We start from the raw sequence: 26,628 nt of genomic DNA on the forward strand, positions 1-26,628 counted from the left end.
GCCACCAAGGTTCTTCCTCAGGGTTTGGGGGTGGCCATAAGCTCCCCCTGACTTTTGACACCCTCTCACCACGCCTGTAAATCACACATTCACATATTTCTTTTTCTTTTTTCAGGCCACACCCGTTTGATGCTCAGGGGTTACTCCTGGCTAAGCACTCAGAAATTGCCCCTGGCTTGGGGGGACCATATGGGACGCTGGGGGATCGAACCTCGGTCCTTCCTTGGCTAGCGCTTAAGGCAGACACCTTACCTCTAGTGCCACCTTGTCGGCCCCTCTTTTTTTTTCTTTTTTGATTTTTGAGCTATACCCAGTAGTGCTCAGAATTTATTATGGCTCTGTACTCAGGAATCATTCCTGATGGTGCTCAGAGGATCATATGGGATTCCAACAACAAAACCCTGGTCTGCAGCATGCAAAACAAATGCTCTACCTAATGTACTATCTCTCTCGACCCTGTACATGCAATTCTGTACTTGTCTAGGTGCTGTCCAGAAACAGGGAAGGGCCCTTGCTGGATGTCCCTGGAAAATATCAAGGAGCCATCTAGGCATAGCAGCTCCTTGACTCCTGCCCTCCGTGTTTTTGGTCATGAATTGAAACAAGTTTCATTTTGAGAGTCAAATGTTCCAGTGTGGGAACCTCCTGCACAGAGGAAGTGGGTACAAGTGCTGACAGGCTTGAGAACAGCGCTACCCCCAGCAGACTTGGCCAGCAGAGGAGGAGCAGCAGATTCTGGGGCTCTGGTTTCTTTGGAAAGAAAAGTGAAGGCTGGGACAGATGAAGAAGGAGGGGCATGCCTGGTCCATGTACTAAGCACAGTAAGGGCTAGAAGTCAGTGGTCAAAGGGATGCAGGTCTCGGCTGGGCCTTCCTGATTGCCAAGGGCACCTGCCTGCCACCCTGTGGCTACAGTACCACATGAGGCACTTGCTTTGCATGAGGCTGACCTAGATTCAATTCTAGGTGCCCCATCTGGTACCTCAGATCTCCTCCCACCTCTCAGGAGCGATGAACCATAATTAAGTGTTGAGCAATGCTGAGTGTGGCCCAACAACAAATAAACAAGCAAACAAAACAAGAGCTGACTGTTACATAGTACTTGGGGAGGAAGGCATGGCACACTAGATTTAAAACTCAGGATCCTATATCTATGAGCATGCCCCCCAACAAGGCTGCCACCTATCTGAATTTCTGCATTATCCATAAGGCCCTAGCTAGAAAATGATTATTCTATTTCCACAATGCAGACAGCTGCCCCTTCTCCACAAGTCTCCAAGCTGCGGCCTACCTGGTAGTCACACTCTGGCCATGGCCTACATTGGGCCCTCAGATCTCCCTGCTTCCTCAGTGCAGCTGGACTCCATCCTGCTCATAGACCACCACTCTCTCTGGGCTCTGCAGCCTGCCTGGAGTCAGGAGCCAGGAGCCAGGGCCAGGAGACAGTCAGGTATGTCTGAAAGGCCCAACCGATCTCCCAGCAGGGGGCGCTCACCTCTCAGGGCCTCTGGGTCGCCTAGAATCCGGTTCAAAGTCTCAGTTGGGATCTTTCCAAAGGCCTCATTGGTTGGGGCCAGGAGCGTGAACTGGCCATCTCCTTCAAGCACAGTGTTGAGTCCTGCCGCGGCTACAGCAGCCTGTCAGGAGGGAGCAGAGATGGGCTGTTTAGTGCTGGCTCTGTGTGCTCTGTAGATAGGAGGCAATAAAGCCCTGGGGCCCCATCTCCTCTCTCTGTGGTCGTCAGGGTCACTATGTAGTTAAGCACCAAGCTATGTGGCCCCTTCTCAGTCCCTGTCTCCCTTCCTGCCCACCTCCCACTCTTTTCCTTTGACTCTCTCTTCTTTGCTTCTCTGACTCCTGCTCCTTTTTGGGGCCTGGACAAAGATGTTCTTTCTCAAAGGCAGTCAGTTTGGCATGGTCCTCTGCTTCTGCCCAAGTGCCTCCCCATGCCTGTTACATGTTGCATGTTCTGATCAAGGAATTACCACTGATGATTACTGGCATAAGCTCTATGAGGACAAGGATCCCATCGCCTGTTCTCTCCAGAGCAGCCAGAAAGTATGCAAAGCACAAATGCTCTCTCCTCAGGTTGTGGGACTTCAACTCACTGAGTTCCTCCTTCTGACTCTGGCACTCCCCCATATACCTGCATCTAGGCATTTCCTTTTGTCCCCTCTTCTGGTTGGTCTCCCTACCTCAGCTCCAAAGCCATCATTTCTTCCGAAGGGACCATTCCTGACCAGCCAGTGCCAAGAGGCTGCCCCTTGGCTCTGATTCACCCCTCACTCACTCTGTGATTAGTATGATTAGACACAACCTTATCAGTATGTTTCTTGTTTGTTTCCTCAGGAAGAACAAAATTGAGAACAGAAATGTGTCTGCTCTGTCACCTTTGTGGCCTGGGGCAGCTCAGGGAGACTAGCTAGCACTTGACAAGTTAGAGAGGGCCGAAGAGGAAGAAGGGGAGGGGCATTTGTGTAAATAAACTAGTGAAGGGAGGCTGCTTAGTGGTGATCAATGGCTATTGGTCAAAACATGCCCCCCAACTTTGTGGGGTATCACTGTCTTGCAGACCCCAAAGGAGAGAAAGCAGATGGGGAAGAGCTGAGAAATCAGGGTCTTTTGCAGACACACTGGTGCCAGGCAGGCCCAGTGTTTGCTTCTCTGTGTTGGAGATCTCTAGGGGAGGAACCACTCAGTATCCTGTGGTCAGGAAGTTCTCCCGGAACTAGTAAAAACCCTGACAGGGCAGCCAGCCTGCACTTCCTCCCTTGATGGAGCCAAAAGGCTTGGCCTGTTGTGACACAGATGCTGCTGGGCATGGGCACCAGCCGCAGACCCTGGTGATTATATGGGGGCTTCTGCTGGTCTGGGCTCTAAGGACACATGAGTCTGGCTCAAGCAGCAGTGTAGCCGTGTCCCATGGTGGGCACTCAAGTGGCTCAAAGTCTCACAGGCAGGAACCCATGTGAGAGAAATAGGCTCCACTTTCTGAAAGCTGAAGCAGTTCCAAGCTCCTGGGATTCCAAGTGCTCCACTTGCTATAGCAAGATACCATTGAGGGGCAGACACATGCCTGTATGTGGCTGACCCAGGTTAGGTCCCTGGTGCCACAAATGGTCCCCTCACCACTGCCACGAATCATCCCAGAGTTCAGAGCCAGAAGTAAGTCTTGAGCACTGCCAGGTACAAAAGATACAGAGAGCCAGGAAAGTAAAGACGCATGAAAGATAGGCAGAGCAAGCACTAAGTTTCCTAGTTGTGGAGCTAACTTGGACCTCTGCTTTCACAGGACTGTTTCAGGAACTCTCTTGTGTTTCCTGGGTGCCTGAGAACATGTGGACAGTCTCTACTTCTTCCAGGAGGTCATCTGTGCCCCCAATAACTCCCCCAGGACTGCCCACTCACCCTCAGGGTCTCAAAGGTGTCCTCAATCTCAATAATCTGCTGGATATTGTTGGTGATGGTGGAGATGACCTTGTCGATAAGGTGTACCACGCCATTGTTGGCATGGTGGTCAGCTTTCAGCAGCCGTGCACAGTTGACAGTGACAATCTGTGGGCCGAGGAATGGGGATGGGTGAGATGGGTAATGGGTGTGAGGTATGGTGCAGGTCGGGCAGAGGAGTGAATGTGGGGGAGACACAATTTAGCAAGTGCAGGTGACAGAGGCTCACTTCCAGCTTCTGACCTTGACTGGAAGACCCAGGCCAGAGTCTTCCATGGGTGCAAGGTGGGGTGAGGGGCAGTGGGCTATGCTGGGGTGGGGCTCCCTACCCCATTGGGATAGTGGTGGATCTGGATGTCCGAGTTCTGGTACATGGAGGTGAGACTCATGCCGTGCTTCATCTCATCTGTCAGCACCCGCCTACCCACCATATGGTAGCGAAGGGCATTAAGCAGCTCAATGTTGATGTTGCTGACCAACGAATCCAGCACTTCCTGGATGGATGGACAGTAGGATTGTTAGGGGGCTGCTGATCCCCACCTTCGAGGGGATGTCCTAAGAAGCCCCTCTGAGTCCCAGGTCTGCAAGGACCCTCCCAAGCAGGTCTCCATGCTGTATCTTGCTCCATGATTGTGGCTTTCCCCAAGTCCCAGGAGAGCACAGAGCCCTGTATGCCCTGCCCCCTTAGCAACCCCTTCCTTTATGGCTACCCCTGCCCCCAGAAATGCCACTGCAATGGCAGAGAATGAGGGAGAGGCCATCTTACAGCTGGCAGGGCTGCCCAGGCCTCATTGCTGGGGGCGAAGATGGTAAAGCTGCCAGGCCCCTCCATCTCTGGCCTCAGCTTATCCGTGCGGTCCGTGTACAGCTGAGTGGTGGTTGAGCCCACGACGCCCACGGTATCATAAAGATTGGACAAGGGCAGGGCTGCAGAAACAGAGACAGAGAAGCAGGATGGACCTCCTGGTAGCTCTCCCTCAACTAGACCCCACTTGTACCCCCCATCTGTGGGAGAAATGGCACATCTGTTCACCTGCAGGGGAAGAATGTGGGAAGCCTAGAGCCTGCACCTCACTTCTTAAAACAGCCCTGAATGGCCCCATGAGCTCAACCTGAGGCTTGTTGTATGATGGGAGCCAAAACAGGGCATAGCTCTGGGACACATCCACTGAGGGGCATTGGGTGGGGCCGCACACTGGAATCAGACTCCAGTTGATAGATGTAGCTGGGGGCTGGGTCAGGTGCCCCAGCACCTGCAACCTCTACTGGGATGAAAAAACTTCAGTCTCTATGGAACTTTGTGAATTTATACTTAAAATGTTATTTCCTAAAAGGAGCCTGGAAGGACTGTCCCCTTTCACACAATGAGCTGGATGTTTGTTTTTTTTTTCTTTTCAAATTGGGGAACAATTTATTTTTTTCTTTGTCCGAAACTCTTCTTTTCTTTCTTTATTTATATTTAAATGACAGACATTTATTAGAATATATAACGGCAAATCTTACACAGTGATATTTAAGGTACACGGTGACAATAAATGAGGGCCTTTCCACCAGCAGTGTTGTTCTCCCTTCATCCCTGTTCCCAAGCATATATCCCTTATCTCCCTCCTTTATCCCCCAGAATGCTAGTGCATCTAACAGCATATATGTTAACACTAATGTAAACCACTTTTTGTTTGCAGTTCCAGATATTTTTACTAGTGGTTTCTTAAATGTTTGGAGTCAAAGGAGCACTGTAAAAACAATGTTAGTGTGGCAATTATCGTTTGCATGGGCCATGGATGTTATTTTATATTTATTTGTTTTTGGCCATACTTAGTGATTCTCAGGGATTACTCCTGGGTATGCTTAGGGAACCATATAGGGTGCTGGTACTCAAACCTGGGTTGGTCATGTGTAAAGCAAATGTCATAACCACTGTTATGAATGTGACCACATTCATGAAGAGACCCAGGGTACCCAATTGCTCAGGCCCTCTGTGGGCACTGGGTGAGCCTCCTGGCTGGCCATGCCCCTTGCTGAGATCCTCCTGGAGCCAAGTGCAGCCAGATCAAGAGTAATGCCATCCTCATTCTCACAGCCCGGGCCTCCTGAGAGCACCTGGCTACACTGTCCAGCAGGCCTTATATCAGGGGTCCTCTCACACTTTGCTGTCTCTTCTCTGGGTGTGCCTGTACCTGTCCCCCAAGTCTCCTCATCTTTCACTGTCAAAAGACCAGGCCTGACTCACTCACCTGCTGGGCAGCCCTTCTCTCCAGGGACCTTCTCATAGCCAGGGCAGCACTCATAGCTGATGATGCTGTAAGAGATGAACATTGGTGTATTAGGCAGATTTCCCTCCTCCCACACCCCGGGCTGTTTCCAGGGAGGGAGGAGATGGCAGGTGAAACAGCCACCTCCAGGGGAGATTCAGCTAAAGCAGGTCAGTGCCTCCCTCCTGGGCCAGGAGATAAGGCCCTGGCAGGTCTCTCTGCAGCTTTGGACAATGTTGCCACTGGGTGCCGCCACCTTATGGCATTCCAAATGGGGGAAAGTCAGAAGACTGTGGGATGCTTTCCAGAGAGGGCTCAGAGAGCTTGCTGGCCAACACTGCCATGGCAAGGGGTCTTGGGGGTAGAGGGCATCAGTAGACAGGGCCCAGCCCTTACTACTCATCCACCACCAGCTAACTGTGCCCTCTGCAGCAAGCTCCACCCTCCTCCCTTGACCTCAGTTGCCCAAGAGCTAGTTCAGTGAGTAAATCACTTCCCTTCCATACGGCAGACCCTGATTCTACCCAAAGCATTAGCAAAAGCAATAGTACAGCAAGGAGGATATTTATTTTGCATGCAGCTAACCTTGTTCAATCCCCATATGGTCCCTTAGCACCACCAGGAGTAATTCCCAAGAGTAAAGTCAGGAAGAACCCATGAGTATGGCCCAGAAACAAACAAAAAAAGTGAATCTTGAGCTCAGAGACAGGAGTAAGCTCTGAGCACTTCCGGGTATGACCCCAAAACAAAAACAAAATTTTCTTGGTCTGTGCAGTGTGAAGATGCCATGTGCCAGGACAGTTGGAGGCATTCTTTCACCGCCTCCCCTTTCTGCATCTAATGACCATGGACAGAGTATATGTTAACACTCATTTTCCCCAGTTTTGACAATCAAACTTTAAAACTCTCAGAAGCTAAGAGCTGGGAGATATGACAATGGTTAGGGCCTATGCCTAGCAAGTGCCTAACCCAGGTCTGATCTCTCACACCCAGGCACTGTTGAGATGCCTGAATCATCTCCAGTACCACTGAGAAGCTTCAGACCCAACTGGTTAAGAGGCTCAAATTCAAAACAACATTAAAGCTCTCGAAATGAAAACAAAACTTCTTTTATCAAAATACTTGTTTTTTAAAAATCTCTTTAAACTTAGAATACTTTTAATCCATAAAAAATGTGCCTCGTTTCAAATGGAAAAATATGAAAAAGTGTTTCTCATTCACTTATGTTCTCAACTTTGTATTCTCGGGGCTGTAGTGCCTGATACTTACAGTCTGCAAGTCTTTGAAATCATCTGGCAGAAAAATCCCAACCATTCCTTACAACTCAGCCCCATACACTGTGACCCATGTCCCACCTTCTGGGACTCTTGGGTTTCAGGGAACCCAACATTCTGGGTGAATTCAGGCAAAGGAGTGTTTCAAATGATGCTGTAAGAAGAAATTACTCCAAAGGACTACTTCCCTGCAAGGAGGCTGCCATGCTTTTGCTTTTGTTTTTGTTTTGGGGCCACACCTGGCGATGTTCAGGGGTTTCTCCTGGCTATTTCCAAGATTTAGATAGACCTGGTGCTCATTAGGTCATATGGGATACCAGGAATCAAACCCAGCTCAACTTTGTGCAAGGCAAGTATTCTACATGCTATTGCTCTGGTCCCAGACTACCATGCTTGGAATGTCATCTCAGGAAATCACAATTCTACATGTGTCCTCCCACTCAATACAGCAGTGAATTGGCCCTAGACCCCTTCTTCCTTGTCCAAGGCTCTATAGAATTGAGCCTGGACTTTCATGGCCTGAGGGTTTTGTGTCCATGGGACACTCACTGATGTTCAGTGACATCCTCAGGAGAGTCTGCAGATGTGGAAGGAAAACTAGGCACTGGAGCAGTGTGGGGTGGGGGTGATTGTGGGGCTGGGAGTGTCCTAAGCATGCAATCTGCCCTTGAGCTTTAATTTAATTAATTAATTAATTAATTTTTGGGTTTTGGGTCATACCCAGTGACGCTCAGGGTTACTCCTGGCTATGCACTCAGAAATCGCTCCTGGCAGGGATGGGGGGCCATATGGGACGCTGGAGATAGAACCAAGTCTATCCTGGATCGGCGGCGTGCAGGGCAAATGCCTACCGCTGTGCTATCACTTTGGCCCCTGCTCCTCGCTCTTTAAAAGGGAGGGTCTCAGGGAAGCCTTGGTAAGTCCTGCAGAGGCTGGGATCCTTAGAGCAGGTTTCAAAGGTGGCTTCAGTGACTCTTAAGCTGCTAGGGCATGTTCCTTGGCCAGAAAGGGCCTCCCAAAAAATAAATTGAGAAGAAGAGAAGGGCAGCAAGGCTCACTCTCCCCTGCCCTGCTCTTCCCATCTCCCTCTCTACCTTTCCTCCCCTCTCCATCCTTCCTCAACTCTATTAGTTTTAGTCTTTCATTCCTATACAGGCAAGGGCCACAGGGTCTGGAGTGGTCTCAGGACTGACCCACAGTTCTAACATCTGGAAACTAAAGCCAGAGCTGATGGTTACAAGGCCAGGAGGCACCTTGGTAGGGGTGACAGAGAACTGCTTGAGGAACCTGGTTCTATCCTCAAGAGCCAGCAGGGGGATTGGAAAGTACCTTTTCTCAGGTCTCTGCTCCTCTATAAAATGGGGTCAGGTAACACTGGGGGAAGACTTCTTTCCAAATCCACACTCATTCCTAGCCAGTGAAATTATTTCCTTCTTTGGAAGAAGGAAACTGTCTTCCACTTCTCCTGGCCAACACTGGGGGCAGCTCCAAACCTTGAGCACACAAGACCATGGGGGACCTCTATGTGGAGGGTTTGGGGCTTTTCCCAATAAGTCCCAGAAGTCTGTAGCTGGGATGTGGGGGGATGAGAGATGGGGGCCAATGCGCCTCAAAGTCTAGTTTTTTTTTCTCCAAAGTGTACTTAAGAAGACAGGGATAGGCCTCTGTGATAAAACAAGGGCCTTAGTCCTGGGCTCTAGTCCCCCAAATCTCCATCCCTGAACATGACTCCAGGCACCAGTGGGGTGCCAAGGAAACGCCTGGATGACCTCACACTGCACTGGGTGATCTCACAGTGTTGGGCAACCTGCCTTGGAGGTGGGTCCTCTCTAAGTCTCACCCAGTCTATAGGGACCCTCATGCTCAAAGATGCTGCACAGTACATGCTTTTGAAAGCCCTGGACACCTCAGATAGAGACTCTTCTTTGAGTCCTACAGGATCTCCACAGCTCTGGTGGGTTTCCAGGATTCCCAGAGAACAACAAGAAGATGCGTGTAAGAATGTGCTAAATTTGCCCAGAGAAAGGGGGCAGTCCAGGAGGCCTGGAAGAAGCCTGGAGTAGTATGAAGGGCTGAAAGGCTAGAAGCAGGGGGTGGCTCTAAGCAGGTGGCTCAAAGCAGAAGTAAATGGGGAATTTTCTTTTGAGAGGAAGAGGCTGGGCAGGAGGTTTGGGTCTGTCCTAGTGCCATCAAGTGCAACCTCCTTTCCCTTGCACCTGAAACCCTTGTACTTAGGGGAGATAGGGAGTACCTGCAGGGTGTGTTGTTGTTGTTGTGGTGGTGGTGGTGGTAGTGTGTGTGTATGTGTGTGTGTGTGTGTGTGTGTGTGTGTGTGTGTGGGCATGCCAACCCTTTCTGAAGCTCACTCCCTCGTTGCCAAAGGTCCTTTTCCTGGAAGAGTGAGCCCTCTCTCTGCCAGCACACTTTCATCTGTCTTTCTTCAAAGTGCCTCAAAGTGCTTCCTTGCTGCTGGGAAAGGTGGGAGTGGCAGCCAGGGTGGAGATGCCTCTGTGACTATTTCCTGACATTTTATACTGGTGTGACCCTGTGGGAATTGCGAATGGAGAAGACATGGCCATGTCTTGGTGTATAAGTACCAAGTCTACAGCCCAGTGCACCATTTGACTGGAGCCTGAAGAGAATACAGCTACTGTGGGGAGAGCTGAGGGGGCCAGGCCCTTTCTAGGAAAAATGGAGGAAGGAGGGGGAGCCGAGGGAGCCTCCTACAGTATCTCCCAGTTCTTTGCCTTCCCTGCATAGAAAGGAGCTATTGGTCTACAGGCTGAATCACATCTGCAAAAGCTGTTCTCTGGCTTCTCTTGAAGTGAGACAGTCCAGAAAGCTGAACACCTCACCTCAGAGAGTCAGCCTTCTAGGGCAATGTTACTCATTTTCTAATTCTGGCTGCCCCTGTGGGGACAATTTGAGGAAGAAAGTGAGGGAAGGTGCCCAATTTAGAAGGGCACTTAAGGGTGGGGACCAGGGAAGGATAGTATTGCTCCAAGGGCTAAGAATAGAGCAGGTTGAGCCTCTCTCCTGATGCCCCTCCAAACTTTGACTCTGAAGTAGATGACGAGAATATTGCCACTTTTCTTCCCCAAATACTCTTCCAAGAACTTAATAAGAGAAGTGAAAGCAATCCCCAGTGCGCTTCTAGGTCTGGGTGGCTGTTGTTGTGGTCAGTTCCCTGGGACAAGACTCTGCAAGTAGTTGGGGTGGGGCACGGTGAGGGCCATTTCCTGTAACAGAAGGTGAACCACTCCCGGTCTGTCCTGATTTCCCAGTGAACAGCTAAGCAAACACAAACCTTCCAGACATCCACGTGCCTACAGGCAGTCTGCTCAGAAAGAAGGGCTCACTGTACTGCCAACCTGGGAATTCAGTGGAAAATGTTTTTTTGCTTTTGTTTTTGTTTCTGTGCCACACCTGATGATGCTCTGCATTGCTTCTGGCCCTGCACTCAGGAATCACTTCTGGTGGTGTTCAGGAGACCATATGGGATGCTGGGTATAGAACCTGGGTAGTACTAGCTGTAATATGGCTCCGATCCCCTCAAGTGGAAAACTGGAATTTCTCCCCACACCATGAAAAGGTGATTGCTTGAGCAGACTACCACAGACCCCAATGCTAAAGACCCCACTACTAATTCCACTGATGGGGCCAGTGTGGTTAATGAGAAGACAGTCTTCAGACGCATATAACAGTTATTTTCTGCAGCATTAAGGCTCTGGGGGAAGTCCTAGATGCTGACTGTACCTTTCAACTATTAGGTCCTTCAACTCTCAATGTACACAGTGCTTGGGAGGGTCCCTGTGCAGCCACAGGTCAGAAGAGCCCAAGACGGGCGATCTAACAGGAGAAGAAAGCTGTGAGTTGGAGCCAAAGGCCATCTCTGAGACTAGAGGATCTTTTCTCTGGACCCCAGATACAGAGGCAAATGGTGAAGAGAGAGATCAGGGCCCAGTTGGGATCCCCTCACCAGAGTTGGCTGACTTGAATAGGGTACTTAGGCTGAAAATTGTCCCACCTGGAAATGAGCTAATAATTGTACATATAAGGCAAAAGAGAGACTTCTAGGTACAAGGTGATATAGAGGCACTAGACAGATGCTCACTCAATTGGAAAATTCTTTCTTTTTTTTCTTTCTTTTTTCTTTCTTTTTTGTTTTATTTTTTTGTTGTTGTTGTTGTTTTTTGGGCCAGATCCAGTGGCATTCAGGGATTACCCTTGGCTCTGTACTCAGAAATCGTTCCTGGCAGGTTTGGGACTATATAGGATACCCGGGATCAAGCATCCTACTGCTATGCTATCACTCTGGCTCTTCAATTAGAAAATTCTTTTTTTTTTTTTTTACTTTTTGGGTCACACCCAGCGGTGCTCAGGGGTTACTCCTGGCTGTCTGCTCAGAAATAGCTCCTGGCAGGCACGGGGGACCATATGGGACACCGGGATTCGAACCAACCACCTTTGGTCCTGGATCAGCTGCTTGCAAGGCAAACACCGCTGTGCTATCTCTCCGGGCCCCAATTAGAAAATTCTTAAACTAACACAATTATTAGCTTACAGCTCTGTGGGTTAGAATCAGAAATTAGCCTTCTGAGGCCCAAAATACAGGTTCTTCCTCTGAAAGTTTCGAAAAGAATCTTCTCTGAGTCTTTACAGAGTCTTTCTACAGAGAGGTTCCATTTCATGGTTTGGATCAAACTGTCGGTTTCTCTGACTCCTCTGCTCCCTTTCTAGTGACACTGAACTCCCCAGAGAAGCCAGGACAACCCCTCTGTTCAGAACCCTTCATGGATTCATTTCTGTGGTGTCTTTTTCTACCTCAGAGAGAAAAACTGCAAACACACAGATTGTGATGTGGGCAGCTCTGATGGCTCAATCTTCTGCTCACCACTTTCCCCGACCCAACTTATGAAATTCAGATTCATGTAAATACTCAACCAAAAAAATATCTTGTGCCAGCTAACTGTGCCCCTAGGAGAACAGGCTAGATCTCCTGAAATACTCTGCTCCACAGACTTGTTTGATGAAGCCACACTCAGGGTCAAATTTCTGTTATTTGGGAGCAGATATCCCAGCTGATAGCTCAGATTATTTTGTTTTAGGGTCACACCCAACTGTGATCAGGGGTTATTCCTGGCTCTGTGCTTAGAGGACCATAGTTAGTCTTAAGAATTAAATTAATTTTAATTTAATTAAGAATTAAACCGGAGTCAGCTACAGGTCAGCATCTTAACCTTTGCACCATCTCTTTGACCCCTAGGCCTTTTTATTTTGGTAAAGAGGTTTTAAAGTGTTGTTTAGGGGTCCAGGATTTTTTCCTGGCTATTCTTCTCAATCAAATAGGTCCCATTGGGCAGGATTAGGGCTCCAGGGTGCAGAGCTAGCTGTTCAGGTTCTGTGGTGCTGAGTACTACTAGGGCAGCACCTGGTGATGTTTGGAGGGTCATGCGGTACCTGCGGTGGAACTGGGGTCCCACACATGCAAAACTGAATCCCAGTCCCCATGCAAGGAACCTAAAACTTAGAAGGAAGTGTTAAAACTTCCTTCTAAGTGTTAAAACCTAAGTGTTAAACCTAAAACTTAGAAGGGGTGTATGTGTGGACAGCTTGACCTCTCTAATGCCTTCTTCCATCTTTCCCTTTTGGTACAAAATGGGGTTTTGTACCAGAAAAGGACTGTAGGGGAGAACAAAAGAGGCCTCTTGCTCAGCTTCACTGCAGATAGTTCTGGTACCATGGCCCAGAATAAGATGCACTGGAAGAAGTAGCACTGTTATGCTGTGGCCCCAGTTCCGAGAAGAGTTCATTCTCTGAGCTTTCGTGCAATGGTAAATGAGGGAGTAGGAATGTTTCAGCCCTTGGGCAAGGCAATGTTTGCTACCCGGGAGTGCCCTGCCAGCTCATCTTGGGTGCAAAGAGAGCCAGCGGCACTTGTGAAAAATTACACAGCTTGTGAAACAACTTCAAAAGTCTGCTAAGGGAATGTTGCCACCCTGGCCAGTTTGCTCTGGCTGAATCTTCCTTGAGCCACGTTTATGCTGTCTGGGTAGCTGTCACACCTCTGTGATGTTGGCTCCCTGACATGGCTGTGAAACTTTCATTGCACCTTCCAGCTCTGAACACAAAGGCAGCCATAGAGAGGTCAAGTGGGGCTTCAGATCATAGTATCCTGCAACTCAGCCCCAGGTGCAGCTCTTGAAAATGTGACAGTGACTGATGGCAGCTGGGGGTGGAGAGTGAAGGGAGGTAGGAGGTGGGGGCATCCTGAAAGTCTAGTAGGGGCCAGCTTCTTCCCTGCCTTCTGCCTGATTAGCTATTGTGTTTCTCCTATTCTTTTTTTTTTATCATCTAAAAAGAAAGCTGAAATGAAATTTCCAAGTCATAAGTCACAGATTCATCCACTCACTAATAACAGCCCCACCACCACTTCCCACAATCAGATCTTTCACTCAGGGGCTTCTCTTTGGGGAGCTGAAGCAGAGAGATTGTCTGACATTCTGCAAACATAGTCTCTGTTCGATAATCAGGGCCAAGACAATTTTCAGGTTGGCAGACTAGTGACTCCTGGATCTCAGTGTGACCCCACATTACATAGTCCTCACTTACTGGACCTCAGCTCAGTGACCAAGAAAACTTTGAAGTTGAAATTCTCCCTCAGTCCTTAGTTCATCTGGAGACCTGCACTTCCCTTGTCCCCATCACACTGCTACGGGCCCACCCCACTCTGCTGCCCCAGACACTTTCTAGGAGTTGCTGAGCAACAGCCCACGGAAGGCATGGGCTGGAATAGCCCACTTTGCTCCAGCCAATACAAAGCCTTCTAATGGCCAGTGAGGCCCTTACCAGAATAAATGGCACCAAAAGTACATTTTTCTTTTTCTTTGGTTACACCCATTTTGTGACCCATTTTCTCTTTTTATTTATTTTTCTGTTTTTTTCTTGGTCACACCCAGCAGTGCTCATGGCTTAGTCCAGCTCTCTTCTCAGGGTTCACTCCTGGAAGGCTCAGGGGACCATATGGACTGCTGGGAATCAAATCCAAGGCTGTCACATGTAAGGCATGTGCCTAATCACCATAGCATAGCTCCAGCCCTCGGGGAATTCATTTCTAGGGTACTCTCACTGTAGCTTGCATGGCACTCTCTTCTCTCTGACAGTAGAAGCATAACTCCCAGTATACAAATGGCAGCTTCCTTTGGGTCTGGATCCCGGATGCTGCACAGGGAAATGCAAGGGCCTGTCCTCAGCCTTCTCTGAACCTCAGAGTCAGTTCAGCTGCTTCCCCTTCCTGCCCTGCCTTCTCGTCTCTTCTAAGGCAGGACCGCCTTCCTGACATGGTATATGATAGACCAGTAAGGGACCTTCTTAGTTGGGATCAGCCCATGTTTTCCGTGCCTGTTTCCTCTTTCGAAATGCCTGGACACAAGGCCACACACACTCAAGAGGTGAAAGTGTCAACGATCTTCTTCCAGGTCATCAATAGCACTGCTTTTCTCAGCTTTGTTTCTGATTCTTCCTACCCATACTCCACCCAGCTATTTCTTTCCCAGGGCCTGCCACCCCTCAGGGCCACCCTTTTCACATGCCCTCTCATATTGCCCCAAGGGGGAAGGCTGGGCCTCAGAAACCTTTGCCAGTATACAGCTTGGCTTCCTTTGTCTCCACAGGGTAGGGGAAGCTAAAGGCAAGCTTTGAGGGCCAATAAACAAAGGAGGGGAGAGTAGAGGAGGGAACAGATGGGAGGGAAGTGAGGAAAATGAAAGGAAGTAAGGGAGGAAAAGGAGAGGAAGGAAGAAAAGGAAGGAAACGAAAGATTAGGCAATGGTTTCAGCCATTGCCAGTTTGACAACCCAGGTGGATCCCATTTGGGGATGAGGGTTGGAGGCTAGAACCAGCAAAAGGTTGGAGCTCCAGGAATGCTGCAGCTCTAAGATATGGAGGAACTGTAAAGATGCTTTCCAAGAAGTAATTATTTGGGGCTAGTTCAGTTTGTAGATATGTAGGCGTGTAGATATGTAGATGTGTAGATGAAGAAACCATTCATTTGAGCAGGTTATAAATGTCCACAGGATAAAGCAAAGAGCACTAGAATACTTTGTTTCTGGCACCTTGGAAAGGCATGTTCAAGAGCTTGCACAATCTCCCTTGCAGAGCAGCAGCAAGAATGAAGATGCTGCACTGTCTGTTTATCTACACCTAATGGTCCTCTCAGTTCATCCAACTTTCAGTTCTGAGGCCAGGTTGAGTCCAGGGGACAGCCAGCTGTCCCAGATCAGTCTTTTACATGCAACCATGGATCTGCTGGCCACTCTCCCTCCCAAGAGCCCTCCAACTGTTCTATGGTTGTTAATTGCCTAACATGATATAGGGTGGGATGTTTGTTTCCAGACACTGAAGGAAAATATTTTCCCTCCCTTCAATTGGTTTATGAAACTGGAAGAGATGTCTGTTCAGTAGCAATTCTACAAGCCAAACAATGAAAAATCTGGGCCATGGGAAAGAGCTTTGAGCTTCTTAATCCTCCTATTATGCAGCAGAGAGGAAGGTCAGGCTCTCACAAGTGGCTGGAAGGCTTTGTTGGGCGCCTCTCCCTGATGTCAGAGAGACAGCTCTGAGAGCTATTGCTGGTTGGTGCCACATATTAAGTTCCCTAGAATTCTGTTAGAACATGCTTCTGCCCAGTGGCAGCATAATTGGGGTGAATGCCACATCCCGTAGTTGATGGAGGCACTGCCAAGCCCCATTATAAACCACACTGGTTCACACCACATGGGTGCTCTCCCTTTTGCTTGAGTGGCCCTGATTTACAAACAATAGTAAGTAGGTTTACTGAGCTTACAAAGCACTCTAGATAAGCCAAGCTACCTTTTCAGTCTCTTCCTGCATGCTTCCATTCCATCCTCATAAGGACCCCTCAGGAGTTCTGTTGCTATTCCTGGTGTTTTAGATAAAGCAGTTGATGTTCCCAAAGGTAAGGCAACTTGCCCAAGCAAGTGGTAAGAGACAAAATTTGAATCAGGGTAACTGAGCTTAGGTTGTTAATAAACTGCAGTGCTGGGATGAGCATACTTCTAGCCGACTAAATCTTTGGGTATGTGGACCTGGAGATAGTTTAACAGGTGGTATTTAGTTTTTACTATATCAGTGTTTCCTTGGTTCTTGACAGAGGCTGGTGACTTCTACACACATCATTTAGTAAACACACATAGGCACATTCAGTCTTGTTTTGTTTTGGGGCCACACCTGGTGATGTTCAGAGATTATTCCTGGCTCTATACTCAGGAATTATTCGTAGCAGGCTTGGGGGACTACAGAGGGTGCAGGAGATCAAACCTGGGTAAACCTCATGCAAGTCAAATGTTCTACCTGATCGCTGTACTATCATTCTGCTCCCCTTTTCATTCAGTTTGTAATACCAAACCTGCCCTGAAAAATGCACCCAAGATTTCTCAGGAGTTTTAAACATACAAAACAAAACTGGACAGCTGACAATGCTCTTCCCCAGCGTACAGTTCCTGAACAGGTTTGCACATGCGCTTTCTCAGCACGCAGCAGACAAACCTTCAGAAGTCGAGACCCATCCCAGCAACTCACGTGGACTTGCCACATATCTTCCTCTGGTACCACTGCTTGCAGTTGGTGAAGTACTTTTTGTTGGTGCCGATGACCTTCTGCACAGCGCACACATTAGGGCTGAAATCAGAGATGGCAGCATGAGTAAGAAACTGCAGTCTGATGCCATTCCCACCACTCAGAAAAACCCTCCTGGCTCTTTGCAACATTCTAGATACAAAGCAGAAGCAGCAGGTTGGTGTTACACTTTGGTCCTCCTGATCTGGACCTACATCTCCAAAAGAGTATCTTTAACCCTCTCCCCATAAAATGCTCCAAATACAAGTCACATATTGACATAATTTTTTTTTTTTTGGTTTTTGGGCCACACCCTGTGACGCTCAGGGGTTACTCCTGGCTATGCGCTCAGAAGTTGCTCCTGGCTTCTTGGGGGACCATATGGGAGCCGGGGGATCGAACCGCGGTCCGTCCTAGGCTAGCGCAGGCAAGGCAGGCACCTTACCTCCAGCACCACCGCCCGGCCCCATATTGACATAATTTTGAATATCTTTCTTAGATGATGACACTTGGGAATTTCAAATGCATTTTCAAATTTAAATAAAAACCTCTCGAGGGGACTGAGCAATAGCCTAGCAGGTAGAGAGCTTTCCTTGCACACGGCTGACCAGCTCCGGTGCCCAGCATTCCAGTCAGTCTCCCAAACCTGCCAGAAGTAATTTCTGAGTGCAGAGCCAGGAGTAATCCCTGAATGCTGCAAGGCATGGAACCCCCCCCCCCCCACCAAAGCCTCAAAATTAATGTGATGAGTTTGGGGTAAGTTAAGCAGTTTTGAGAAGTCACAGCTTTTCTCTACATCGCAGCCCACTCAGAACCATTTTGGACACTTGTCCGTTCTCTCTGTGTCTCCATTGGCAGTTATTGGAAGTGAAAACTCAGAAAGCTCAGCATAGACATGTCTTGGGTCCCTGGGTCCATGGGCCAGCTACACCTCCTCAACACAGTTCACCTGCACACTTGAGGACTGGGCCAGCTGCAGCTAAGATCACCCCCCACCCCACCCCCAGGAGGTACCCACTACCTACTGTCATTCATTACTCAGGCCCCAATTCGAGTCCTGTCTCTCCAGAAAGCTTCTTTCTACCTGCAGGAGATGCTTTTCTGCCCCTTCTTGGACAGGGGATACAGCCCTGCTCTGGTCCTGGAGACCAAGAGAATCTCTTAACAGATCTAGGTGTGCCTTCCACAGCTCCACTTTCCAGCCACTCTCCAAATATCTAGGCTGGTACTCTGCCAGGTTCTTTCCAGTGTGCTCCATACTGGGCTCAGCACCAGGCTGAGAGGAAGGGGGAGCTGAAAATTAACTTGTTGAAAATACATTTCTGGGCTAGAGAGATAGCATGGAGGTAGGGCATTTGTCTTGCATGCAGGACGGTGGTTCGAATCCCGGCATCCCATATGGTCCCCCGTGCCTGCCAGGGACGATTTCTGAGCGTAGAGCCAGGAGTAACCCTTGAGCAATGCCAGGTGTGATCCAAAAATCAAAACAAACAAACAAACAAACATTTCCTAGGCCACAGACAGTTCACTGGGCTAGACCGTGTGCAGGATGCCTAGGTTTCATCCCTGGCACAGAATGGTGGTCAGAGCAATCCCCCAAACACAGCCTGGAGCAGCTCCTGAGTGCTGGGTGTGAACCCAAGCAAAACAAATAAAAAAAGACTGTTTCTGGGACCTTTAAGTTTGAAAAATTCTCAGCACTTTAGGTTCTGCTGAAAAACCTCCCCAAACAACAGAGCTTAGCCTTTATTTGGAGGGGGGGTGTGGGTTTGGGCCACACCTGGCAGTACTCAGAGGTTACTCCTGGCTCTGAGCTCATAAATTACTCTCCAGGGATCGAACATGAGTTGGCCCTGTGCAAGGCAAACATCATATCTGCAGTTCTAATATTCCAGCCACTCCAGTGGCTTTTATTCTAGTATATCCTGAGGTTGACCTTGACTCCAGAATGAGATTATGCCCCCCCAGAAGGTACCCACTACCTACTGTCATTCATTACTCAGGCCCCAATTTGAGTCCTTTCTCTTCAGAAAGCTGCTTTCTACCTGCAGGATATGCTTTTCTGCCCCTTCTTGGACTGGGGATACGGCCTGCTCTGGTGGTGATAACTGGGTTTTTGGAGGGAGGCATCGTCTGGACAGATGAAGGGCACCTGTGATAACTTGCAGCTCAGAGGTCTCTGGGTACCATTCTTTCCAATCTCAACCTGAGTCAGGAAGATGCTGGAGCTCTGCAAATAGCATCCCAAGGTCTTGTCATGTTGGCTGCAGGAACTTTGCTGAACTCAGTCTAGTGGGGGCAAGAGGGACACTGACCCTTTGTCTTTCTTCTTGCTTTTTTTGAGCATGTGGCTGTCACCTCTCATCTACAGTGTGTTTTATAAGACAGAGGTGAGGGAGGCAGAGTGGACAGTGGTGAGGGGATGGAAGAACCTTCGGGTGAGGGAAACTAAGGCTGCAGGAAGAAACACCTGGTTCCCCTACATCCCTGCTGAGTCTGACCAAAACACCCTCTCTTCTGTGTGTAGCCGGGGAATCAGAAATCACAGTGGCTCTAAAGAACCCATGGTGTGATGGCTGGTCACTACTGCACCATCTCAGAAGTTGTTCTAATCAAGCAGGCAGGAAACAATTACTACTGAGGAATTCCCGTTGCTTGGAGGAGGTGTTTGGCCAGACTTTAATGAGTGTCTGAGGTGGCCCCACATTCTCCTGTGCAGTTTCTGCTATTGCTGTCCTTGGACAAAGGAATATGACCAGCTCCTTTCCCTTGGGGGGGGGTGCTGTGTGGATGGGAAGTTTAGGCTGCAGTTTAACTGAGACATTGGAGTAATTTCTGAGCCTTCACACAACAACCCTACTTTTCGACGGGCTTTTCAACTTGATTGAAAAATCAAGTGCTTCAGGAAATCCAGACCTATGTTGAGGGTGGATGTCTATATCACTCCTTCTCTCTCAGTATATCTTTCTACTTTAGTCAGAGGTGGGGAAGTGTCAGAGAGTCTCCCCGAAATATGGAGAAACTCTGCAGTCTGACCCAGGTGCATGATGGAAGAGACTTTTCTGTCTGCTTCTCATTGGCTGCCCAAGTCTGCCTGTGCGTATTGTAGGGCCCAAGGATGTTATAAATATACAAATAGCTCCTCGCTCCTGCCCTATGGTTACACAGACAAAGCTGGAGTTCAGCAGCCAGGCCTTAGCCTCTGCAGTTCCCTCTGCTTCCTGGGTTCTCACCAAGTCACTGTATCTCGCTAAGCTCAGTGCCTCCACCTGTAAAATGGGTGGGCAACCTGTGCGGTGAAGACAATGGGCACAGGCATGGCCAGGGGTGACCAAGAGATGCAGGAAAACCAGGCACCTTGCTCCCCTTTCTCTTTGGGGAAGTGCATGACACTTCCTCAGACAGCAGATATGGCCATGCTACCTTCCTCCCTATGCTCCTGCCTATCCAGGGCACCACCCCCCTGCACCAGCCCAAGCTGCCCTATGGCAATTTCAGGAGCTGTTAGGTGAGAGGTACCAAAGGCCACCATCTGTGTCTGTGGTTGCTTATGTGATTAGCAGAACTTCATCTGCTAATCCCCAGTGATGAGGAATCGTGAAAAACTGAGCAAGAGGACCTGCCAATATAGGGTGTGTGTGTGTGTGTGTGTGTGTGTGAGAGAGAGAGAGAGAGAGAGAGAGAGAGAGAGAGAGAGAGAGAGAGATGAAAGAGAGAGAGATTTGTATGAACAAATAGCCCATTTCCCTCTCTCCCTCTCTCACTCAATGGGACCTCACTGCTCCCCTCTGTGGTATGAGCAGAGAGACAGGATTGGGGGTCATACTGGCCAGTCTGTTGTCTTAGCGGCTACTGTATAGAGGGGGAACCAGAATAAACGTGACTGGTAAGAAAGGCAGAAGGGCTGAGGTGAGCTAGCGTGCACTGAGACTACCAGGCTTTCGTTCTGACTAGCATGTATCCTCGCTTCACTATCTTTCTGACCGGGGCTGTCAGGGATCACATCAGGCTCCACATACACTGAGCATCCAGTTCACCACCGAGTCACATCCAGACCCTAATCTTTTTCTAACCTGCTGTTTCGCTGTCAACCGCAGCCTAAGTCAAAGGTGGATCTCTGACTTTTCCTTTATGGTCCCCAAGTTCCTCTCCAGAAGGAAGGGTCGGGATACTGAGGTCTGACCTGGTTTGATGTCACAGAGCTCACCCCCTCATAATCCACCCTTTCTGTAATCTTCTAAGAAAAAATCAGACCTCGAAGACACAGGTAGGAGCAAGGACCTACAAGATACTCCTACAAGGAGAGGGGCTCTCCTAGGAACGGGGAGCAAGGGCTTATAAAGCTTCATAAAGTGGATTCTTGTGTTTCCACTCCTGCAGCGAGTGGTGCTTCCAAGGACAGATAACCCCAGCACAGGGCATCATGACTCGGGTGCCAGTGCCAGAGCTGGTGGCATCTTGGGTGCTATACGGCCCTGCCCCATCTCATCTGACCTGGTGGTGGAGGAGTCGGAGCAGGTCAGGGGGGTCTGGTGACAAAAGTTGCCTGTGCTGAAGCAGAAGGGGCTCGTGTGGGACGACAGATACCAACTCCCCACTGCCAGGCTCCCTTCCAATGCACCCTCTTGCCTGACTCTGCCGCCTGTTTTCCACGTTTCCCAGGAACATGCAACGATACCGTTTCCACTCCTATAAACCTGGCCCTTGTTTTAACAGTTAAATCTCTTTACTCTTGGCTCCTGGGTTTCCTAGGGGGGGAAATGGCTTGTCCTTCCCTGACTCAGTTTCCCTTCTGTGCAATGTGCGAGGCCAGGGAATCCTGCTCATGTAGCAGGGAAAGGAAGAGAGTAAATTTGGTAGCAGGCTTGGTCAGGTGAACAGGACGGGATTTTGGAGCGCTGGTTGCTCGCCTGCCTGCCCTGGCCAACTTTCTACGGAGACTCTGGGCAAAGCGCGGCCAAGTCCACCCTCCTCTCCTGGGCAGCAGCAGTCCGAAGCAGGTCGATCCAGTGCTCTTGGTGAGTCGAGGTAGTCGGGGTTCGAGTTCACTTCCACCCCCTGACTTTCCCAAGTGCCTGCAGGCCTCTGGCCTTCCCTGGCCTCGACCCATTGCCCCCGTCGCTCCCGCCTGCTGGGGCAGCCCAGCCCCTCCGAGAGCGCCCACTGCCCGCGGTCCCCTCGGGCTTTGTCCTGCGCCCCGTCCCCCATGCAGCCCCCGGGGGCGCCCGGCTGTCTTACCCGTGCTGCCGGCCCCGGAGCCGACTGTGCTGCAGCACCAACTGGTAAGGCGTCTTGGCGGGTCCCGCCAGGACGGTGGCGGGCGCCAGGGCCAGCGCCAGGGCGAGGGGCAGCAGCCGCATTCGGAGAGCCGTGGAGCGGACGGGCGTGAGCGCAGAGCCGGGGAAGTGAGCGCGCCGCCGCTGTGGGCCAGGTTAAGTAAGCGGCGGCGAGGGGCGGGGAGCCCGGCCGACTGTTCGGAGGAGGAGGGCGGGTGCAGGGCGACTGGCCACCCCCTACCCCGCCTCTCCCTGCCCGCTGCAGCGCCCCAGACTTCTGCTCCTCGCCCTCCAACCTGTTGCTTGGCACCAAGCTGCAGAGGTGTCGGTGTGGTTAGCGAGGGGCCTTGCAGAGGCTCTCCCCACATTTCATCTGCGTCCTGAGAGGCCCTGAACCATCAAGATACTCTTGCCCACTGCAGAAAGGCAGATAGGTGCTAGCTCCTGGAACTGTCCTGTATCCCACACCCCTGAGCATCAGCTCTGCAACTCTGCAGGCTGCTTTGGGAAACTGGGAAGAAGGGTGGCACCTTCGCTTCAGGGCACAGCAACTGTGAGACAGCAACTGTCTCAGCAAACAGCTCAGCACCAGTGCCTGGTGCTAGACAGATGTTTGGGCTGGGAAGATGGGAGAGCGGATCTCTGCCCAGGGGTGCGGCCGGCCAGCATACAGGTCCTCTCACGCAGCCTCACGTGGCAGGGAGACACCCTGGTACTTAGCATGAATGAAAGTTGGGCTCTTTCTGGAAAAGCTCGCTGTAGGCCCGGATCAGACATGGATCAGACACCATGAGGTCTGAGCCTGGAGGAGGCGGCAAGGGGGCCTATGTGAAGGAAAGTCAGGGGCTCTCATGGCTGGTATCTAAGAAGGGCAGGAAGGATGGTGGGACACACATGAACAGTCCTACAGGTGAAGGAGATGTGGCCAGGTGACATGGTGTGCTAGTAAGCAGAAAGGAGGTGAGTGAAGAGGCAGGAGAAAATATCTGGCCAGCTGACAGCCCCGTGAGAGCCTGCTTGGGGAAAATAGCAGTGGGTGTATGAGGGGAGGTAACATCACAGGGCTGGGGGGCTGTTTGCAAGGAGAGGGGAGAGTAGCATGGAGCAGCTTCAGCTGGAGTCGCAGGTGACTGAGAATGAGCATCGTGGAGTGCAGGGAACGCATAGGTTCATAGGGCAGGTAGGAGGTTTGAGAGTTTGAGATGCTTCTGGTTCATGCAAGTACAGTGTCTGTGGGCAGCTGAGTAGAAGGACGTGGCCCCAGGAGAGCAAGCTGGTGTGGAGAGTCAGAAGTAGGAGGAGCCTCCAGTTCAGGAGAAGCAGGGGACTGCTGTGCAGTAGTCGGGGAGCAAGAGCTAGGGATGGTGACCAGGGCCAGGAAGGAGAGGCAGCGCTAACAGGAAAGCAGGAGGGAAGGAGGGACCCAGGAAGCTGAAGTCAGATCTGAACAGTGCGGTCTACTGGGGACGGGGGGGACGGGGGGGTGTCCTGGGGCCTGAACTATGGGGGCTGTGGGATGCTGGTGGGACGATTTCAAGAGACTGATGTGTGAGGGGAGGCAAAGGGAAACCTGGGGTAGGGTTGGCCCAGGCAATGAAACCACATCACCACCAAGAGCCTGACTTGGCAGAGGACAAGGATAGGAGGGGCCAGTTTCAGTGAGACTTTAGAGGTTGTACTCACTGATGAAGGCAGGACCAGGGGTGACCCCAAAGAGCCCCCAAACTGCCTTCAAGGCCTGCTGGGTACAGCTGAGAGTTGCTGTCACTGGCAGATGGACCTAAATACAAGAACCTGTCGAGGGGCCCTGAAGCAGAGGTAAGAGAAGGGAAGAGAGGATTTAAAAAGGAAGGGGAGAGGATGGCAGGCAGAGCCCGGGGGGGGGGGGGGGAACTCTCTGGAGAGATTCAAGAGTCAGAGAAGGAACCCGAAGGAGACACTCAGTGAGCCAAGGAGTATTTCAGAACATCCCTTCTCTGAGACAGACAGAGGTTAAGCCAGGAAGCCAAAGACCACTGTACTACAGAAGCTTTCTGGAATGTTCTAGCTCCAGTTAGTAGCTTCTGTATTGAACATAAGTACATGATCTGGATGGTTTTTGTTTAGGAAAGTGAGGTTCCCCTCTCTCAATTCAATCTCAGCTCTCCAGGAGGGCATCTGCTCTCCAGATCATGTGTATAAGTGTGTATATATGTGTGAGTATTGTATGTATGTGTGTATAAGAGTGTGAGTGTCTGTGTGTGTAAGTATGTGTGCTGGGAAATCTCTAAAGGGGTCTAATGGGGAATTCTAAGATAGGAAAATAACCCGCCTACTACATTAGAGTCTGTGGTCCATGTTTGGAATCCCAACAATTAGCGCTACTTATATCTATGAATTCTTTACCCTGTTGTGGTATTAATCATTTATTCTTTTTCTAGATTCTAAGAGAGAAAATCCAGAAAATTTGGATAAAAAGAAAAGTTTTAAAGTCTGAGTGATAGTACAGAGGCAGGGCTGCATCCAGAAGACTCCACATGTCAGTTCTTCTGTTTCTCTTCAGTTGGTATGTTAGGGGCTCTGGGCAAGACGGCTAGCCATGGTCCCCCTGGGCTGACCACTTAGTCCAAGGGACTGAGATCCTCCCATGCCAGATGGGTCTTCAGTGCCACGCCTGGTTAATCAGGCCCTGGGGGGAGGGGGAGAGAAATTCCTCCCTATGCATCCACAAACTACAGAGGCAGGGCTGCACCCAGAAGACTCCACATGCCAGTTCTTCTGTTTCTCTTCAGCTGGTATGTTGGGGGCTCTAGGCAGGACAGCTAGCCATAGGCCCCCTGGGCTGGCCACTTAGTTCAGGGGACTGAGATCCTCCCACCCCAGACTGGACCCCATTCGGGAGTTCTCTTCTTACTATTATTCATTATACATTTTAACAACACTCAAAAATATTCTTAATTCTCGATTGTTTTTAGGAAAAAAATGGAATTCCCTAGATTTGGAGGATAATATTCAAATAGGTCTCTAAAATCAGTGTATATGTAGACGTGACTTTCTATACAGTGGTCCTCTCTGACTGCCAAGCCTAATCCATAAACAATTCATCTATACAATGTATATAACCCCTCTGATATATTCCCCCCACACACACCAGAGCCCCTTCTACTCCCTCATCTCCCAATCCGGATTCATTATCTTCCCCTTAATTAACCCTGTTTACCCTCAGTTCTTTAATTTGTTAGGCACCAAGACCAACCTCCTACCCCAACAGATTCTGCTCTTTTGCACACCCCTACAAAGCTCATTATTACTCCTTAACTCTCTTACCCCCAACCATCAGTATCTCACATTTACCCTTTTTAACTTCAGTACTACACAGTTCTAATCACAGACCAAAGTCGTGCATTGGATTTAACAACCCCCAACTATTTCAAAAGACATAAAATGGACACATATGTCTTTTGAATATTTTATGTGTATTTTCTTTAACAGCTATAACTCTTTCTAAATATTCTTTTACTGTGATGATTCTACCCACTGTTTATCTTGTCTTCTCTTTGTGAGCTGTTCAATGAGGAATTTTTGTGGAAGAGTCCTTCAGTTTAATGCTTATGATTGAACCATGTCATGGGGATTGTTGGACTTGTTCTTATGGCCCCCATATGTGCTGATAATGCCACGTGGCATTGTTCCTTGTTTGCATAAGCATATTACAATGGGAAAATACTATACATACAAATAAGTTCTTATCTAATAGAGATTGGAACACACAAATCTCGTAGTGCAATGGGGCCTTACACCCTGAACATTGATATAATGACCTGGCATGGGCCTCAGAAGAATGGGCATCCTCCATTCACCCCTGAACCAGGGAAGCTATCTACGAAACATCCAAGGTTTTTTATAACAACACCTGGAAGCAATCCTCTACCAGGGAAGACATCGACCTGCTCAAGAGACTTCCCTTAAAACTAAGAAGACTTGACAACAACAACGACCTGCTTACAGAACAGGGTTCTCTGCATTGCCCTTTAATTGTGAGGTGAAACAAGAGGACACTCTGCACCATCCTGACTGCAATATAGGATATGCAGATTCCAGGGTCTTTAATACAGAAACATGATACCAACAACAGAGACTGTGTAAAAAATAAAAGTGTATTGGCACTACAGACAATGACCTGGATTGGACAAACTAGTTTTCCTGGAGCCTACAGTTGGTCTTATGCCAGGAAACTTCAGGGGTAGGGTCTCCTTGTATTAGACCAAGGCTTTTCCTTTTCATGTCCCTCATATTTTGGTGGGCCTATGCAAACAATAATTGCCACTCTAACACCATTTTTACTGTGCTCCTTTGAGACTAATCCTTAATAAAAACAACCCACTTAAACTTTTGTGGTTAACTTAAACTAATATGCATGTGCATAGAAATGTAAAAAAGTATTATGCCTTCAATGTTTAAGGAGTTACATAAGTTTTATGTCTTTAGATTGCTTTGTGTGCTGCTAAGAAATATTATGTACTACAATACATAATGCTTGAGGAACAAAGTAATTGTACATGGGTTCTGTTTTATTTTTTTTAATGTTCTTTGGCTGAAAGTTCAAAGTTAAGATATCAGCAATGGAACTACTGAGAATTTTGTTTATGGGTGATTGTCCTTCCACTGTAACTTTACCTTGTCCTCTTTCTTTGCATCTTTGTTCTCATAATTAAAAATAAATAATTAATAAAAATGAAAAAAAAGATAATAACCAAAGGAAAAA

General features: G+C 49.2%; 1 protein-coding gene across 1 annotated transcript in view; it reads right to left on the minus strand.

Annotated features, from left to right (window-relative positions):
* Nucleotides 1–22,100, minus strand: part of TGFBI (transforming growth factor beta induced) — a 40,431-nt gene extending 18,331 nt beyond the window's left edge. The window contains exons 1-7 of the mRNA XM_049787364.1: nt 21,847–22,100; nt 16,573–16,671; nt 5,681–5,745; nt 4,213–4,373; nt 3,776–3,940; nt 3,408–3,554; nt 1,495–1,636 (exon numbers count right to left, since the gene is read on the minus strand). Of these exons, the coding sequence (XP_049643321.1) occupies nt 1,495–1,636; nt 3,408–3,554; nt 3,776–3,940; nt 4,213–4,373; nt 5,681–5,745; nt 16,573–16,671; nt 21,847–21,968 (901 nt within the window). The 5' untranslated portion in view covers nt 21,969–22,100. The remainder of the gene's footprint in view (nt 1–1,494; nt 1,637–3,407; nt 3,555–3,775; nt 3,941–4,212; nt 4,374–5,680; nt 5,746–16,572; nt 16,672–21,846) is intronic.
* Nucleotides 22,101–26,628: the final 4,528 nt, after the last annotated feature.

The sequence above is a fragment of the Suncus etruscus genome, chromosome 14 (genome assembly GCF_024139225.1).
Source record: "Suncus etruscus isolate mSunEtr1 chromosome 14, mSunEtr1.pri.cur, whole genome shotgun sequence".
NCBI lineage: Eukaryota > Metazoa > Chordata > Mammalia > Eulipotyphla > Soricidae > Suncus > Suncus etruscus.